Source organism: Mobula birostris, chromosome 1, assembly GCF_030028105.1.
Source record: "Mobula birostris isolate sMobBir1 chromosome 1, sMobBir1.hap1, whole genome shotgun sequence".
In the NCBI taxonomy this organism is placed as follows: Eukaryota; Metazoa; Chordata; class Chondrichthyes; order Myliobatiformes; family Myliobatidae; genus Mobula; species Mobula birostris.
In genome coordinates, this window is record NC_092370.1 from 32555929 (window position 1) to 32574182 (window position 18254).

Genomic DNA, 18254 nt, shown 5'->3' on the forward strand with positions numbered 1-18254 from the left:
CGTGTTTTTTGCTGACGGCGCTTGCATGAGATTTTCGCTACGGAGAACAGTTCAGGCAATGATTGTGGAAAAGTATTTCTACTTTATATAAGCTGTGTATTTATCATATCATTTCTGCTTTTACTATATGTTACTGTTATTTTAGGTTTTGAGTTATTTGGCATGATTTGGTAGGTTATTTTTGGGTCTGCAAACACTCACAAATTTTTCCCATATAAATAAATGGTAATTGCTTCTTCGCTTTACGACATTCCGGCTTACCAACCATTACCTTCGGATGGCAGGGGAAACCTGTATTTATATATGTGCTGAAGACTTTTGCACAGCACTGCAGGTCAGAGAGTACAGGAATAATGATTGAAAGAAACACGTTGTGAGTTGGATTACAACCTGCAGAATTTTGACTAAGAAACTTATGGAGAATGGAAGGTTTGCCAGCCCTGCAAAAGAATATAGCATTATAATCATTTCAGCAAGAAAAGTAGAGGGGTTAGTGATAGCAAAGCTCTCTCAGGCTCAACACCAACCAAAAGCCGCAACCTCAAGCAGTTGCCAGAAGATGTAGTTAAGAATGAAGTAATTGGAGTGCTAGGAAGAGATGGTAGACAAAAAGCAATGACATCAGCCTTCCCAACATGCAAGTGGCAAAATCTATTTAAGCTCTGAGACTATCTGAAAGTGTAGTATATCTTTGGAGGATTTCTAAAGTTATAGGATGGAAGGGGGAAAAGTAGATATTGCAGATGAATCATTGACAATTGCCAAAATACAGGGATGGGATTGCATGGAGAGTTGCTGAGGGGATTTACCACAGTTGTGCCTGGTTTGGAACATTTCAGCTACAAGGAAAGACTGGAGAGGCTGGGTTTGATTTTCCTGAAAATGAAGACAGTTGAAGAATGTTCTGACAGACACAAAATTATCAAGGCAGATAATCAAAATCGTTTCCCCCACAGATGCAGTGTGTAAACGTCACACAGAAAGGCTTTGACCAAATGCAGGAAACTGAATTAGGATAGATGAGAACAACGATTGGCACTGATACACTGGGTCAAAGAGCCAAATTCGGTGCTGTAAGTCTGGATAACTATGCATAAGGATGGAGACAGATAACAAGAGTACACAAAGCAGTGACAAAAAAAAGAAAATGTAGTCAACATTAAGACGCACAAAGATGAACAAGGCGAAAGGTGGTGACAGGCATAAAGCATATAATTTGCGCCAATATGTAACTAGAATGGTTCAGATAAATGCTCAGCACGCTGTGTTCTAACCTACAAATATACATCGTCAACTATGCCAAATGTTGATTGTAACCTCCAAAGATCAATGGTTCACCAGGCGTTAACGGGTGCTGAGTGAGACCCAGAACGGAACCGTGACCAGGACTCCTTTCTAACCTCTTTTACCTGGGCACCAATGCGGCTGGCTGCGACTTGGGGCCTTCCCAAACCCTCCGACCGCCCTCTGTCCAGGAGCCGGTGAATAGAGCGGTTTTTGTTGCCACTGATGACATAGAAGGATCTGGCGGCTGAGTACGCACATCCCGCCGTCGTCGTTCTCCCCGTAAAACCTGCACCAAACCGCAAAACCAGACCTAACGCCGCCATGCTCCCGCTGCCTCCAAGCACGCCACCACAGGATTGGCTACCGGTAATCACCAACCACGGGTTAGTTTACAGCAGTAGCTCCGCCCCCTCCCATTCAGACTATTTGGTGGAACGGGATCCAGCTTGCTCTCTTTCCACCACTACCGCCTCGGATCATCAAGCGGGAGAGTGTACGAATAAATTGGGATTAATGTAGTTAACTGAATGTATGCTATTTTGTACTGAGGTTAATTTACTTTCTCACATAAAGCAGTTTACATTCCACCTCAGGCCAATGTCAAGTAGGCTTTAGGTGATCTGAGTAATGGGACCAACAGGCACGAAACAGCGCATCCTAACGCCTTCACATCGTTTGGGGAGATTTTAACCAGGCCAGTCTGAAAATATCACTAAGCAATTACCAGCAACAGATTACTTGCAATACGAGAGGAACTAAACACTGGACCACTACTACACTATCATCAAGAATGCCTACCGTACTATTTCACACCCTCACTTCGGGAAGTCTGATCACCTGGCTGTACTCCTACTCCCTGAGAAAAGGCAGAGACTGAAGACTGCAACACCAGCAGTGAGGACCAAGAAGGTATGGACAAGGAAAGCACAGGAGCTCCTACAGGACTGCTTTGAATCGGTGGACTGGACGGTATTCAGGGATTCATCTTCGACCTTGGATGAGTATGCTGCAGTTGTTACCGACTTCATTAAATCTTGTGTGGATGAGTGTGTGCCAACAAAGACTTACTGTACATTCCCAAACCAAAAGCTGTGGATGAATCAGGAGGTACGTTGTCTGCTGAAGGCTAGATCTGTGGCATTCAAGTCTGGCAACCCAGGCCTGTACCAGAAAACCAGGTATGATTTGCGGAGGGCTATTTCAGGGGTGAAGAGAAAATTTTGAATGAGGTTGGAGGTGACATCGGATGCACGGCAACTCTGGCAGGGTCTGCAAAACATTACTTCCTCCAAAGCAAAACCCAATAGCATGAACGGCAGCGATGCTTCATTACCAGATAACCTCAACGCCTTATATACAAACTTTGAAAGGGAGAACGCAACTACAGCTGTGAAGATCCCTGCTACACCTGATGACCCTGTGATCACTGTCTCAGAGGTCGATGTTAGGCCGTCTTTAAAGAGAGTGAACTCTCGCAAGGCAGAAGGTCCCGATGGAGTTCTTGGTAAGGCTCTGAAACCCTGTGCCAACCAACTAGCGGGAGTATTCGAGGACATTTTCAACCTCTCTGTGGAAGTTCCCACTTGCTTCAAAAAGGCAACAATTATACCAGTGCCTAAGAAGAAGAATGTGGGCAGCCTTAATGACTATCATCCAGTAGCACTCATATCGACAGTGATGAAATGCTTTGAGAGATTGGACAAGACTAGACTGAATTCCAGCCTCCAAGGACCCGGACCCATCGCAATTTGCCTATCGCCATAATAGCTCAATGACAGATGCAATCTCAATGGCTCTCCACACGGCTTTAGACCACCTGGACAACACAAATACCTACCCCAGGATGCTGTTCATCGACTACAGCTCAGCATTTAATACCATCATTCCCACAATCCTGATTGAGAAGTTGCAGAACCTGGGCCTCTGTTCCTCCCTCTGCAATTGGATCCCTGACTGAGGAGTTGAACCAGAAGACCATAATCTGTGCAGATTGGTGATAACATCACCTCCTCGTGGATGATCAACACTGGCGCACCTCAGGGGTGTGTGCTTAGCCCACTGCATCAGTGGAATCTCTTGAGTTTACTTTCACTCCATTTCTGTGAGTTCAGACTGACTGATGGAGCCAATGTGTGAACCACAGACACTGCTGCAGTGGGTCAGGACTGCACGGGGTGGGCTCTATCATGCTCCTTCCACCACGTGTGCCTGCTGTCAACACATAGCCTTATAGTTCTCCACTTTTATGCTAGGCATTCTCAGAACCTACAATGATGTCTTATGTTTTCAAAGAGGCTTTCAGATTCTTAAATAAATCTTTTCCTGTCTACTCTTTGACAGAACTTGATAACAGACTATCCATTTGGTATTAGGCATGCCTGAGAATGATTTGAACCAATGCTAGGGCATTGGTCCAAAAAACTACATTGATATTGATTTTCTTATCCTGCAAGTGGATTTGAAGAATTTTGTGCCAACAGGGGTAGAATCTTTGAGATAAATATTTTTGGTAGTGTAATGTTCAGATGCATATAGGAATGCGGGGATTATTATAGCCTGGTAGATGGTGAGTTTTGTGCCCAATTTGATGACTTGAATACACTTTGTGTCAGATTACTAAAAGCTGGCACATTGAAAGTGATGATGAATTTCATCATCTGTGTTTGCTTTATGAACCAACAGCTCTTCAGCAGAGCCAATCTCGGAGCATACCAGTCTGAAGCAAAACTCAATCATTTCTCTGAGAGACCCTTTTTCATTCTCTTTTGCCTGAGTACTGCACTTCACCTCCAACAAACTTCCAGTTAACAGGAACTATTCTGGAGCACTATTGAGAAGCTGTTGAACTAGCTTCACCTTCACTCTGGATTCAATGTCAGCCAAAGTACTGTATGCAGACAATGCCTCTATGTGAGCACCTTTAAAGAGTGACACGCCGTAAACTCATCATGTAAATTTATTACCAAAGTACATACATGTCACCATATACAACCCTGAGATTCATTTTCTTGCAGTAAATACAAGAAACACAATAGAATCAATGAAAGGCCGCCCCCAACAAGACAGTCAAAGAACCAATATGCAAAAGACAACAGACTGTGCAAATACAAAAAGAAATAATAATAATTAATAAATAAGCAATAAATATTGAGAACATGAGATGAAGAGTCCATAGGTTGTGGAAACAGCTCGGTGATGAGGTGAGTGAAGTTATCCTCTCTGGTTTAAGAACCTGATGGTTGAGGGGTAATAACTGTTCCAAACACAATAAATATCCTTTAATAACCTTTACAATGTACCCCTTTATAATAAAGAAACCGGATGAGATCCACTTCCTGTAACAACAGTATGGAATCAGTCACTTCCTATAATAACAGTATGGAATCAGTCATCTGTATAGTAGTTTTTATAGACAGACTACACATCATTCAACAAAACACGTAGTATACAGCCAAAAGGATACAGAAGTTGTTGAGCTCTTACTCTGGCAGTCTAATTTTTATTTATTTATTGAGTGCAGCACAGGCCCTTCTAACTCATAATTAAAGCAAACAGGGTATTTAGCCAAAGAGGGATGTGAGCTCAAGCCGGGGTGGCATGGGTAATAGACTCTGTGGTTCCTGTCCTTACTGCTGCAGTCACTGTTCCCACTACTGAAATACTGTCCTGCTCTCACTCGGCACAAGACTTGAACTGAATTTGCAGGACTACCCAACTAAACTGGATCATCATTTGTTTCATACCTTAATGAAAGGGTCTTTAAGCGAATCATGACTGTTCTGTACTCTCTATATGCCATCAATGTTTTTTTCAAAGGGAGCTTCTTTGGTTTAGCTGCAATTCTGCCAAGTCTAAACCATTATTTTGTAACACACACAAAATGCTGGAGGAACTCTGCAGACCAGGCAGCATCTATGGAAAAAAGTACAGTTGACGTTTTGGGCCAAGATCCTTTGGCAGGACTGAGTTCCTCCAGCATTTTGTGTGTGTTGTTTAGATTTCCAGCATCTGCAGATTTTTCTCATTTGTGATTTTATTTTGTATCTTATATATCCCATTTTGTTCAGTTCTCGTTTCTCCCTTTTCCTAATTTGTTACGGCACTCAGTCAAATTCTTGGACCTCTTCATGCGCTGTAACTTAAACATCATATCTAGTCTAATACTCAGAGTCTGAGATTATTGGACATTGGCCCAAAATGAGCCCTCCTGTTCCCTGCCTCCTCTACTACTCTGACTGGGACCCACTATCCACAGGTTACTGCTAAGAACCTACAGTCCCAGTGAGTCAACAAGGGCAGTTAGGCTTTGGGGACTACAGGAGATATGCTATCCAGTAGTCTTCAGTGGGAACCTGAACTGCAGGGTATCATTTGCTCTATGGTCCCCAAACCCTAACTGCCAAAAAAAATTATTTTTGCATAAGGGGATGAAGAGTCACCTAATTGACAGCTAACCTGCAGAGCATTTCCATCACTTTTGCCTTTATTTCTGTTTCAAAACTCAGTTATTCGTTTCAGTTCCATTGGGTGAATGCTGGTACAATAATCCACAGAAGCACCTCAAGGATACAAGAGACTGTATATGCTGGAATCCAGAGCAACAAACCAACTGCTGGAGGAACTCAATGAGATGAGTTGGGAAAAGAACTGGTGACGTTTTGGGCCAAGGCACTCATCAAGATTTAGACAGAAGCAGGAAGTGTGTGGTTGAGTTGGAGCACCATCAGGTTAGAGGCTGTGAAGGGGAGAAAATGATCCCACCGTGAACAGCAGATGAGAATAGTCCGTTTGCATTAACTTGCAAATATGGAATGAAGGGCCCTGCCTATGTTTCAATATGAGGTCACTCACAATTTCCCCCATCCCAACCTCTCTCTGAGCAACAGTGATCACCCTCTAGACAATAACTCTCACTACAACCAGTCTGTGTCTGCAAGAATCCTCCCACCAGCCAGTACAGGCCAATAATAACCCTTAGTATACCCTGCTCTGCCATTGCCCAGCTCTGAATGTTTACCTTAAGTGACCTCCCTGATCAGCTCTATTTACCACCTGCCTACCTCAACCCCTTTCCCATCTGCTCCCCCCACCTCATCCACTCCCCCCTCTGTCCTACTCCCCACCCCTCACCCACTCCCCCTGACCCTCTCCCCCACCCCTCACCCCAACACTCCCCCACTTGCCTCACACCACCCCACTCCCTCCATTCACTCACCTCACCCCCTCTACACTCCCTCACCTCCCTCCCCCTCTACACTTCCTCACCTCCCTCCCCCTCTACACTCCCTCACCTCCCTTCCCCCTACACTGCCTCACCTCCCTTCCCCCTACACTCCCTCACCTCCCTCCCCCTCTACAATCCCTCACCCCCTCCACTCCCTCCCCCTCTACAATCCCTCACCACCTCCCCCCTCCACACTCCCTCCCCTACACTCCCTCCCTCCCCCTCTACACTCCCTCACCCCCTCCACTCCCTCCCCCTCTACAATCCCTCACCACCTCCCCCCTCCACACTCCCTCCCCTACACTCCCTCCCTCCCCCTCTACACTCCCTCACCTCACCTCCCCCCTTCCCCCCTCCCCCCCTCCTCCCCCCTCCCTCCCCCCTCACCCCCTCACCCCTCACCCCCTCACCCCTCCCCCCTCCTCCCTCCTCCCCCTCCCCCTCCCTCCTCCCCCTCCTCCCCCCCACCCCCCTCCCCCCCTCCCCCTCCCTCCCCCCACCCCCTCCCCCCTCCCCCCTCCCTCCCCCCTCCCCCCTCCCCCCTCCCTTCCCCCCCTCCCCCCTCCCCCTCCCTCCCCCCTCCCTCTCCCACCCCCTCCCCCCTCCCTCCCACCCCCTCCCCCCCTCCCTCCCTCCCTCCCTCCCTCCCTCCCCTCCCTCCCTCCCTCCCTCCCTCCCTCCCCCCCTCCCTCCCCCCCTCCCTCCCTCCCTCCCCCCCTCCCTCCCTCCCCCCCTCCCACCCCCTCCCCCCCTCCCTCCCTCCCCCTCCCCCCCTCCCTCCCCCTCCCCCCCTCCCTCCCCCTCCCCCCCTCCCTCCCTCCCCCTCCCCCCCTCCCTCCCACCCCCTCCCACCCCCCTCCCCCCCTCCCTCCCACCCCTCCCCCCCCTCCCTCCCACCCCCTCCCCCCCTCCCCCCCCTCCCCCCCTCCCTCCCACCCCCTCCCCCCCCTCCCCCCCTCCCTCCCACCCCCTCCCCCCCTCCCTCCCACCCCCTCCCCCCCTCCCTCCCACCCCCTCCCCCCCTCCCCCCCTCCCTCCCACCCCCTCCCCCCCTCCCTCCCACCCCCTCCCACCCCCTCCCCCCTCCCCCTCCCACCCCCTCCCCCCTCCCCCTCCCACCCCCTCCCCCCCTCCCTCCCACCCCCTCCCACCCCCTCCCCCCCCCTCCCCCCCTCCCTCCCACCCCCTCCCACCCCCTCCCCCCCTCCCTCCCCCTCCCACCCCCTCCCCCCCTCCCTCCCACCCCCTCCCCCCCTCCCTCCCACCCCCTCCCCCCCTCCCTCCCACCCCCTCCCCCCCTCCCTCCCACCCCCTCCCCCCCTCCCTCCCACCCCCTCCCCCCACTCTCCCTCCCCCCACTCTCCCTCCCCCCTACTCTCCCTCACCTCCCTCTACGCGTCACTTTCCGCACAGCCCCACCGCAGTTAACTGGTAACCGGGCGGAACTTGTTTCTGCGCTTCCGGGTCAGCAATCTGGCCGCATCTTGAGGACGAGGGACCCGTGGGTCTTCGCGGTGTCTCGGTAAATGTTCGGGTCTTCCTGGCGGACTGAAGGGTGAGGGAGGGGTAAATGTTATTGCCGTTCCGTTTCAGGCTCCTAAAGAACCGAGCCTCGGTTTCTCTTAGTGCTGGAAACCAGTTGGGTGTTGACTGAAACGGGGACCATAACTGGGTGCCCCGGGGATTGGCTCTTCGGCCCACTGCCTGGGGCCTGGCTCACCCCGATGTTCATCCCGAGTCCGATCCTTGTGTCCTGGACCCCGAGCCAGTTATTGAAGGTGCAAGGGATCACAGTTTTTCCTCCTTCGGCTGGGTGGGGGCGATTTCAACCGGTATTGGCCTTTGGTGACTTGTGCTCGAGTGTTAAACCTCGTTAATTATCGTAAAGTTCCTGAAATTACACGGAATCTGATGCTACTGCGTGTTAACCCGAGTTGATGCTCTTTAATTTTTCAAGGTTTATCACATAATGTACTACTCAAGGTATAGGAATCATGTATGGTTAATCTGAATAGAAGGTCTTTCGTCCCGTTTGAAAAAGAGCTGTTTTGCCTAATTTCAGCCTCTGGTCCGTAGTCTTGGGTGCCATAACTGTTCGAGTTCATGTCAAAGTCTATAAGACATGGGAGCAGATGAGGCTGTTCGTCCCGTCAAGTATTACTGCCATTCTATCACAGATGATTTATTTTCCTTCTCAGTTTCATTTTCTTGCCTTGAGCCCATAATCTTTAACACCCTTACTAATCCAGAGTCTTTCAACCTTTACTTTAAATATACCCAGTGACTTGGCCATCTCTGGCAATGAATTCCACAGATTCACCACATTCTCGGCTAAAGAAATTCAACTTCGTCTCTGTTCTAAATGGATGTCCTTGTATTCTGAGGTTGTGCCCTCAGGTCCTAGACTCTGCCACTATTGGAAACATCCTCTCTGGATCCATTCTATCCAGTTCTTTTAGTTTTCAGTGATATTCCCCCTCATTATTCTAAACTCCAGTGACTGCAGGCCCAGAGCATCAGCCATTCTGATCAATATGCTCTGCTACTGCTAAACATTTGTGGAGATATATTGCAGGGTCCCATTGTTCTTCCATGTTCCATAATTTCCTCCGATTTATTCCATTGCCCAGTGACACCAGAAATGCAACAACCTTGTACTCCTTGGACTGAACTTATCTGTGGACTGAATGCTCAGGCTCCATTTCTGTTGCTACAGAAATGAAAAATTTGCTTCCTCCTTTCAATATTATGGGTTGTCCTATCCCTGCATTTGTATAGACATAACTGAAACTTTCTTTATTAGTTTAATGTATTAAAAATATACTTTGTCATATTACCATTTAAGAAATGGAGCATTTGATTTAAGTTTGGTTTTCTTTACCCTTCTGAGGGGTGAAATATTGTAGTCTCTGAGATTTTTTTGGAATCCTTGGTCAAAAAATATTGAAATAACATACACAAAAAATACAATTCATCATTTGGGTCAGATTAATTTGCTAACACAGCAAAAACTGGTAGAGTGATTTTCTGCTTTCCTCAAATAATGATGTTATTTCAACATTTTTTAAATATGGATTTTGTGAAATCTGGTTAAAAACTCAAGATGCAGTGGAGGCCTCTTTTGATTGAAAATAATAATATGCTGGGTTGTGGATTGACAGCATTGTCTAATGTATCCAAATAACTATTCCTGTGTTTAATTGTATTGTGACGTAAACCTAGTCCTGATCTCGCCCTCAGACTATATACTCATACAGCGAGAGTGATTGAGTTACAATTATATCTGGAGTATAATTTTAAATTGTACTGACTTATTTGAGATCAAACTGCTCAGTGATGTGGCATGGGTTAAGGGCAAAAGGTGAGAAGTTTTAAAGGGGAACATGAGAGGAAACTTCTTCACTCAGAGGGTTGTGAGAGTGTGAAATGAGCAGCCAGCACAAGTGGTACATGCGAGTTCGATTTCAACATTTAAGAGAAGTTTGGATAGGTACATCGATGGTAGTTGTATGGAGGGCTATGGTCCCAATGCAGGTCAATGGGAGTAGGTAGTTTAAATGGTTTGGCACAGACTAGATGGGTGAAGGGCCTGTTTCTGTGCTGTTTTTTTTATGACAATGAAGTTCAATATGTATATGTGAGAGAGTCTGCTTTGTGTAATATATTTTAATGCTGTTTTGTGAAGAATGAGGAAATCTGTTTGTTCACAGCAATGCCTGTACACATTTATGACACAGCTGATATGATAAAGAGGGAGGGATGTCAGCAGAAATTTTCATACTTGTAAATTGATGGGTTGCTTTGTGACGTAGATTCGTGTGAGCAAGTAACTGTTCAGATAGAGGAGCATTAGCAGTGAGACATTAAAGAAGGTCATTTGTAACAATATCGGGATCCTTGATTCAAAGCACAATTTTTTGCATTGACATATTTGAAAAAACTATTCAGAAGCAAAAAAAACAATAAGATGTTTCTGAATTGTGCAAACAGCGTAGATCTGTTGTATGGTGTTAGATAGTATTCTACTACAGTCCGTATTCTATTGCATTGTTATTTCAGATAGCAAATTGAATGAGCTAAATGTTATCTCTGTAGTTACCTTAGCAAGTTAAATACAATTACAATAATTGAAAGACTGAAATGAAGGAAGGATTTTGTGTGGTACAGTGTGATTGTACAGTCATTTTGGGGGTTTCACTTGCATCATCCAGTAACCTGCATGATTTAAAATAAAAGCAGAAAATTCTGTTTCAGAATACTCACCAGGTTGGGCAGTATTTAAAGAAGAACCTTCCAACCTGGTGGAAAACTTCTTAAAATCTAGAAACAGTGGTTGGTTGGCATCCGTCTGTCTCGAAGGACAATGGGTGATGATCATCATCACAAGCCTGGGTGGAAGGTATGGAGATCTTGAGGTGCCCAGTCGTCAAGATCCTCCTCTCGGCCTCACCCATGTAGTCCAGAGGAAAGTTTATGAAATAATACATTTGGCCGCAGCTTCGCTGCAGGAAGGATGTTCAATTACGTCCAGTGCCTCAGGGGCTTCACTCCAGATTTGCAGTCTGGCTTTATTCCCATTGCCTTTGTCAATCCCGAGGCTGCCCACAAGACAATGGGGCTATTTACCCATCGCTGGGGATCTGATTCACGAGCACCAGGGCATGTCCACACACTGGTGGGCCTGCTATGTGTGGAGGGGGCAGACCTCCTCCCCATCCTCTGTATTTCAGCCTGAGTCCAAAGAGTTCAGTTTCTGTGTGTTGCCAATGAGGAGGCACTACATGACGCTTGCTGGTGGAGAGGTTGTGTACCAGCAGAGAGAGACGGACACATTCAGCTCTCCTTTCCACAAGACCGATAGCCAGCGGTGGAAGTGAAAGTAAGAGTAACAAGCATTACCCACCACACTACCGCACTAAACACGTCACAACAGCCATTTTGACAGATCTAGAAACAATATGTCCACTGGTTCCCCCTTACCTACTTTACCAGTATAATTTTCGATGAATTCAAATAATTCGGTCAAACACAATATCCCTTTTATATATATCCATCCTGACTCTGTGCAATCCTGTTTTGTAAGTGTTCTGCGATTGTAGATTCCAGCAATTCCCTCCTATTGACAAATTTACAGATTGGTCGTTTCCTATTTCCTCCTTTCTCAAATAACGACCACATTTGCTACTCTCTAATCTCCAGGAACCATCTCAGAATCTGTAGAAGTTTGAAAAATGACACCCAGAGCATCCACTAATTCTACAGTCAAATCTTTCAAAATTCTGGATGTTGGTCGTCATATTTTTATTTATTTATTTATGGCATACAGTGTCTTTAGGATTAATCGGATTTTGGTCTCAGCAACTTTTCTAGTGCTGTTTTCCTTAACCATGACAAATTTCCTTCAGTTCCCAATTTTTGCAAAACCCTTGGTTCCCAAGTATCTCTGGATGAGAAACAGCTGAAAGTGTTTGCTTAATTTCTCTGATAATTCACAAGACTGTAAGATGTAGAAGCAGAATTAGGCCAATTGATCCATCAAGTCTGCTGTGCCATTCTGCTGTGGCTGATTTATTATCCCTCTCAACCCAAATTTCCTGCTTCCTCCCTTTTTCCCATAACCTTTGACCATAAATGCATGGTCATGCGCTTTGGTAGTAGAAGTAAATGTGCAGACTATTTTCTTAACGGGGAGAAAATCCAAAAATCTGAGATGCAAAGGGACTTGGGCGTCCTTGTGCAGAACACCCTAAAGGTTAACTTGCAGGCAGAGTCGGTGGTGAGGAAGACAAATGGGATGTTAGCCTTCATTTCAAGATGTCGTGAATACAGAGCAGGGGTGTGATGCTGAGGCTTTATAAGGCACTGGTGAGGCCTCACCTAGAGTATTGTAAGCAGTTTTGGGCTCCTCATTCTCAGAAACGATGTGCCGGCATTGGAGAGGGTCCAAAAGCAGTTCACAAGGATGATTCTGGGAATGAAAGGGTTATCATACAAGGAATGTTTGAGGGCTCTGGGTCTGTACTCGCTGGAATTTAGAAGGATGGGGGAGGGGATCTCATTGAAACCTTTCGAATGTTGAAAGGCCTAGACAGAGTAGATGAGGAAAGGATGTTTCCCATAGTAGGGGAGTCCAGGACAAGGGCGCAGAGCCTCAGGATAGAGGGGTGTCCATTTAAAACAGAGATGCAAAGGAGTTTCTTTAGGCAGAGGGTAGTGAATCTGTGGATTTTGTTACCTGGTTCTTGATTGGACGCAGCATCAGAGGTTAATGGGAGAGGGCCAGGGAATGGGGTTGAGGAAGAGAAAAAAAGAATCAGCCATGATTGAATGGTGGAGCAGACTCGATGGGCCAAAAGGCCTAATTCTGCTCCTATCTCTTATGGTCAATCAAGAAACTATGAACCTCCGCTTTAAATGTATTTACAAACAAGAAAATCTGCAGATGCTGGAAATCCAAGCAACACACACAAAATGCTGGAGGAACTCAGCAGGCCAGGCAGCATTTATGGAAAAAATTACAGTCAACATTTCGGCCTGAAATGTCAGCTGTACTTTTTTCTGTAGATGCTGCCTGGCCTACCGAGTTCCTCCAGCATTTTGTGTGTGTTACTTTAAATATATTTAATGACTTGGCCTCCACAGGCATCTGTGACAATGATTTCCACAGATTCACCACCCTCTAGCTGTAGAAATTCCACCTCATCTCTGTTCTAAATGAATGTCCTTGAAATCTGAGCTGTGCCCTCTGGTCCTAGACTTACCCAGTATAGGAAACATCCCCTCTTTTTAGGCCTTCCAATATTTGATAAGTTCCAATGTGATTTTCTCCCTCCCCCATTCTTATAAACTCCAGTGGGTACAGACCCAGAGCCATCAAAAGCTCCTCATATATTAACCCTTTCATTCTAATGAGCCTCTGCTGGACCCTCTCCAATGATCATACATTTTTTTTAGATAAAGGGCCAAAAGCTGCTCACAATACTCCCAAGTGCAGTCTGACCAATGCCTTATTATGCCTCAAGATTACATCCTTGCTCTTATATTCTGGTCCTCTCAACCATGAATGTAACATTGCATTTATCTTCCTTACTACCAACTCAACCTACTAGTTAATCTTTAAGGAATCATGCACAAGGACTCCCAAGTCCCTTTGCACCTCTTATTTTGAATTTTCTCCCCGTTTAGAATATAGTCCACCTTTATTTCTTCAACCAAAGTGCATGACCATACACTTACCAACATTGTATTCCATCTGCCTTTTCTTTCCCATTCTCCCAAACAGTAGAAGACCTTCTGTAGACTTCCTGCTTCTTCAACACTACCAGCTCCTCCATCTATCTTCATATTGTCGCAAAGTTGGCCACAAAGCCGTAAATTTCGTCATCCAAATCATTGATATAACAAGAAAAGAAGCGGTCCCAGCACCAACCCTGTGGAACACTACTAGTCACAGGCTTCTTCGGTTCTCCATCGAAATCCGATGACGACGTCCACTCTTTTAACGGTGAGATCTTTGATGACCATTCAGTCCTATCCTGGACCCAGAAGCTCTATTGTAGGTGGGACATGTATATGTAGTAGTGGTGGCAACCATGGCTGCATTTCTCCTGGCTCTCTTCTGCTGTCTCCTGGTTGTTCTTTCCATCTCCAGAATACAAACCCCAGTCCTACACAGCTGTCGCCAAGTGGTATGGTCAGCAGCAACCTCAGTCCTCGGGTCTGATCTTGCACTTCCTTAAAGCATTCTTCATCTGATCCTTATAGCGCTTCTTCGGCCTTCCAGCTGAGCATCGACCATGATGTAGCTGGCCGTATAACACTCTGCGGGGTAGCCGACATGGGGGCATCCTTATCACGTGCCCCAGCACTGCAGCTGACACTGGGTGATCATGGCCTCAATACTCCTGCAGTTGGTCTTTACAAGTATTTCAGTGTGAGACACCCACTCACGCCAGGTAATTCCCAGGATGCTGGAATGTTATGATGAGGTTGTATAAGGCATTGGTGAGGCCGAATCTCGAGTATTGTGTTCGGTTTTGGTCACCAAATTACAGGAAGGATATTAATAAGGTTGAAAGAGTGCAGAGGAGGTTTACAAGGATGTTGCAGGGACTTGAGAAACTCAGTTACAGAGAAAGGTTGAATAGGTTAGGACTTTATTCACTGGAGAGTAGAAGAATGAGGGGAGATTTGAGAGGTATACAAAATTATGATAGGTATAGATAGAGTGAATGCAAGCAGGCTTTTTCCACTGAGGCAAGGGGAGAAAAAAACCAGAGGACATGGGTTAAGGGTGGGGGGGGGGGGAGTTTAAAGGGAACATGGGGGGGGCTTCTTCACACAGAGAGTGGTGGGAGTATGGAATGAGCTGCCAGACGAGGTGGTAAATGCTGGTTCTTTTTTAAAATTTGGGAATAAATTGGACAGATACATGGATGGGAGGTGTATGGAGGGATATGGTCCGTGTGCAGGTCAGTGGGACTAGGCAGAAAATAGTTCGGCACAGCCAAGAAGGGCCAAGAGGCCTGTTTCTGTGCTGTAGTTTTTTTTCTGTGCGCCTCCAGGTACTCCGTAATCTCATCCCTAACAATCGATTCCGACAACTTCCCAACCACTGATGTCAGGCTAACAGGTCTATAGTTTCCTTTCTGCTGCTCCCACCCTTCTTAAATAGTGGAGTAACATTTGCAATTTTCCTGTCATCCAATACAATGCCAGAATCTATCGATTCTTGAAAGATCATTGTTGATGCCTCCGCCAGCTCTCCAGCAATTTCCTTCTGAACCCGAGGGCGCATTCTATCAGGTCCAGGAGATTTATCCACCCTCAGACCATTACGCTTCCTGAGCACCTTCTCAGTCGTAATTTTCACTGCACATACTGCACTTCCCTGACACTCTTGAATGTCCGGTATACTGCAGATGTCTTCCATTGTGAAGACTGATGCAAAATTCACATTCAGTTCCTCTGCCATCTCTGCATCTCTCATTACAATATCTCCAGCATCATTTTCTATTGGTCCTATATCTACCCTCGACTCTCTTTTACCCTTTACTTAAAAAAGCTTTTGGTATCTTCTTTGATATTAGTCCCCAGCTTCCTTTCATAATTCATCTTTTCCTTCCTAATGACCTTCTTAATTTCCTTCTGTAAGTTTTTAAAAACCTTCCCAATCCCCTATCTTCCAACTAGCTTTGGCTTCCTTGTATGCCCTCTCTTTTGCTTTTACTCTGACTCTGACTTCACTTGTCAGCCACGGTAATATCATACTTCCAGTCGAAAATTTCTTCTTATTCAGTATATATCTGTCTTGCACTTCCCTCATTTTTTGCAGAAACTCCAACCATTGCTGCTCTGCTGTCCTTCCTGCAAATGCCCCTTTCCAGTTAACTTTGGCCAGTTCCCCTCTTATGCCATTGTAACTTCCTTTATTCCACTGAAATACAACACGTTAGATTTTATTTTTTTCCCTCTCAAATTTCAGTGAACTTGATCATATTGTGATCACTGTTCCTTAACCTTAAACTCTCTTATCACCTCCGGATCATTGCACAACACCCAATCCAGCACAGCCTAGTGGGCTCAACAGCAAGCTGTTCTAAAAAGCCATCCCTTAGACATTCTACAAATTCTCTCTCAAGATACAGTACTGACCTGGTTTTCTCAATCCACTTTCATGTTAAAAATCCTCAACAATTATGCCCTTCTGACATGCCTTTTCTATCTCCTGCTGTAATTTGTAATCCACATCCCGGCTGCTGTTTGGAGACCTGTATACAACTACCATTAAGGTCCTTTTACCCTTGCCATTTAACTCAATCCATAGAGACTCTACACCTTCCGATCCTGAGGTGTATGGAGGGGTATGGTCTGTGTGCAGGTCAGTGGGACTAGGCAGAAAATGGTTCAGCACAGGCTTGTTTCTGTGCTGTATTTTTTCTATGGTTCTTTTTCTATGGATGCGCTGGAGGCAGCTTATGTGGAAGCGCTCCAAGGACTTGATGTGACGGCTGTAGGTTACCCAAGCTTCACAGCTATAAAGGAGGGTGGTGACACAGACCACTTGGTATACGGCCACCTTTGTGGAGGGATGAAGGCTCCTGTTCTGAAAGACTCTACACCGAAGTCTCCCAAAGGCAGCTAATGCCTGTTCAATTGTCGTTGTCAATGCCGCTATCCTCAGAGAGAATGATCCCCAGATATTTGAAAGATGGCACTACTGACAGCTTTTCATCACCAGCAGTGAAGGCAGGTAGAGTGGGTGGGACACTGGTGCTCCATTGACAAACCACTTCTGTCTTGGTGGTATTGACAGTCAGCCCCATCCTGCTGTACACTGTCACCGCCACAGCAAGGACAGTCTGAAGATCCTCTGGAGTATGGGCCACAAGAGCACAGTCGTCTGCATACTGCAGCTCCAGGACCCGCCCTCTATGGAGTTTGGTGGTTGCGTGGAGCCTCCTGATGTCAAAGAGGTTGCCATCTAATCTGACGTCCACTGCCACACCGCTGCTGTCTTCAATCTCGTTGTGGAGAAGCTTGGTAACACACGAGAGAGATGTTAAAAAGCACTGGCGCTAGTACACACCCCTGTGCGTACAAGGAAGGACTCGGACTCTTGTCCTCCTATGGTCACCCGAGCAGTCATCCCATCGTGGAATTGGCGGAGGATGTTAACAAATTTATTGGGACGGCCAAACCTAAGGAGGACATCCCATAAGAGCTCTCTTTGCACAGCGTTGAATGCTTTAGAGAGGTCGACAAAGGCCATAAACAGGTCCTGATGTTGCTCCCGGCACTTTTCCTGAAGCTGCTGGGCTGTAAAGGTCATGTCGATCGTGCTCCTGTTCTTCCTAAATCCACACTGCAATTCAGGCAGCACTGACTCGGTGATGTTGCTGATGAGTCTCTGAAGCATCACCTTAGCCTGGACCTTTCCAGCAACAGAAAGAAGTGATATGCCCCTACTATTGCCACAGATAGCCTTGTCACCCTTGTTCTTATAAATGACAACGATGTGTGCATTTCTCCATTGATGTGGGATGTTCTCATCAGTCCAGGCCTTGATGATGTACTGGTAGAGGGTGCGCATACACATGTACCCTCCGTTCTTCAGTAACTCAGCAGGGATATTGTCAGTACCAGGGGACATTGTTCTTAAGGGAATAGACAACTGATAGAACCTCCTGGAAGGTTGGTGGTCTAACATTTCTGAAGAATCAGAATACCATTCTGATGAGGTGAGCTGAGCATTTTAACACCCTGCTTAATCAGGACTCTGATGCAGACCCCACCATCCTGGATGAACTGCCTGAACTTCCTCCTATCCACGACCTCAGTCTACCACCAACCTTCCAGGAGGTTCTATCAGCTGCCTACTCCCTTAAGAACAACAAGTCCTCTGGCACTGACAATATCCCTGCTGAGTCACAGGCAGCCAACCAGAAAAGACCCCCTTTATTCCCATTCTTTGCCTCCTGCCTGTAAACCAATCTTCTGTTTGTGCTGGTATATTTCCTGTAATACCATGGGCTTTTATTTTTGTTAAGCATCCTCATGTGTGGCACTTTGTCAAAGGTCTTATGAAAATCGAAGTACACGACATCCACCAATCCTCCTTTATCTGTCCTTGTAATTTCAACAAAGAATTCCGACAGATTTGTCAGACAAGATTTTCCCTTAGAGAAATCATGCTGACTTTGACCTTTTTAAATACCCCAAAACCTCATTCTTAATAATGGAC

General features: G+C 46.3%; 2 protein-coding genes and 1 long non-coding RNA gene across 8 annotated transcripts in view; 1 reads left to right on the forward strand and 2 right to left on the reverse strand.

Annotated features, from left to right (window-relative positions):
* Positions 1–1630, reverse strand: part of tmem70 (transmembrane protein 70) — a 43296-nt gene extending 41666 nt beyond the window's left edge. For all 3 annotated transcript variants that reach the window (XR_011885451.1, XM_072253582.1, XM_072253574.1), the window contains exon 1: positions 1410–1630. Coding sequence is in view for 2 of the 3 variants with exons in the window: in XM_072253582.1 (XP_072109683.1) it covers positions 1410–1610 (201 nt within the window). In the remaining variant the exon portion in view is untranslated. The remainder of the gene's footprint in view (positions 1–1409) is intronic.
* Positions 1631–4262: 2632 nt separating this feature from the next.
* Positions 4263–7932, reverse strand: LOC140195399 (uncharacterized). Its single transcript, XR_011885463.1, has 3 exons — positions 7897–7932; positions 5743–6022; positions 4263–4622 (listed from the first exon to the last, which is right to left on the reverse strand). It is a non-coding gene; the product is annotated as an uncharacterized lncRNA (long non-coding RNA).
* LOC140195382 (elongin-C) overlaps positions 7929–18254 on the forward strand; it is a 31549-nt gene continuing 21223 nt past the window's right edge. The window contains exons 1-2 of one of the 4 annotated variants that reach the window (XM_072253623.1): positions 7977–8033; positions 13794–14015. The gene's annotated coding sequence lies outside the window, so the exon portion shown is untranslated. Of the gene's footprint in view, positions 8067–13793; positions 14016–18254 lie in introns of all 4 variants that reach the window. The other 3 variants (XM_072253598.1, XM_072253615.1, XM_072253607.1) reach the window with 3 other exon arrangements.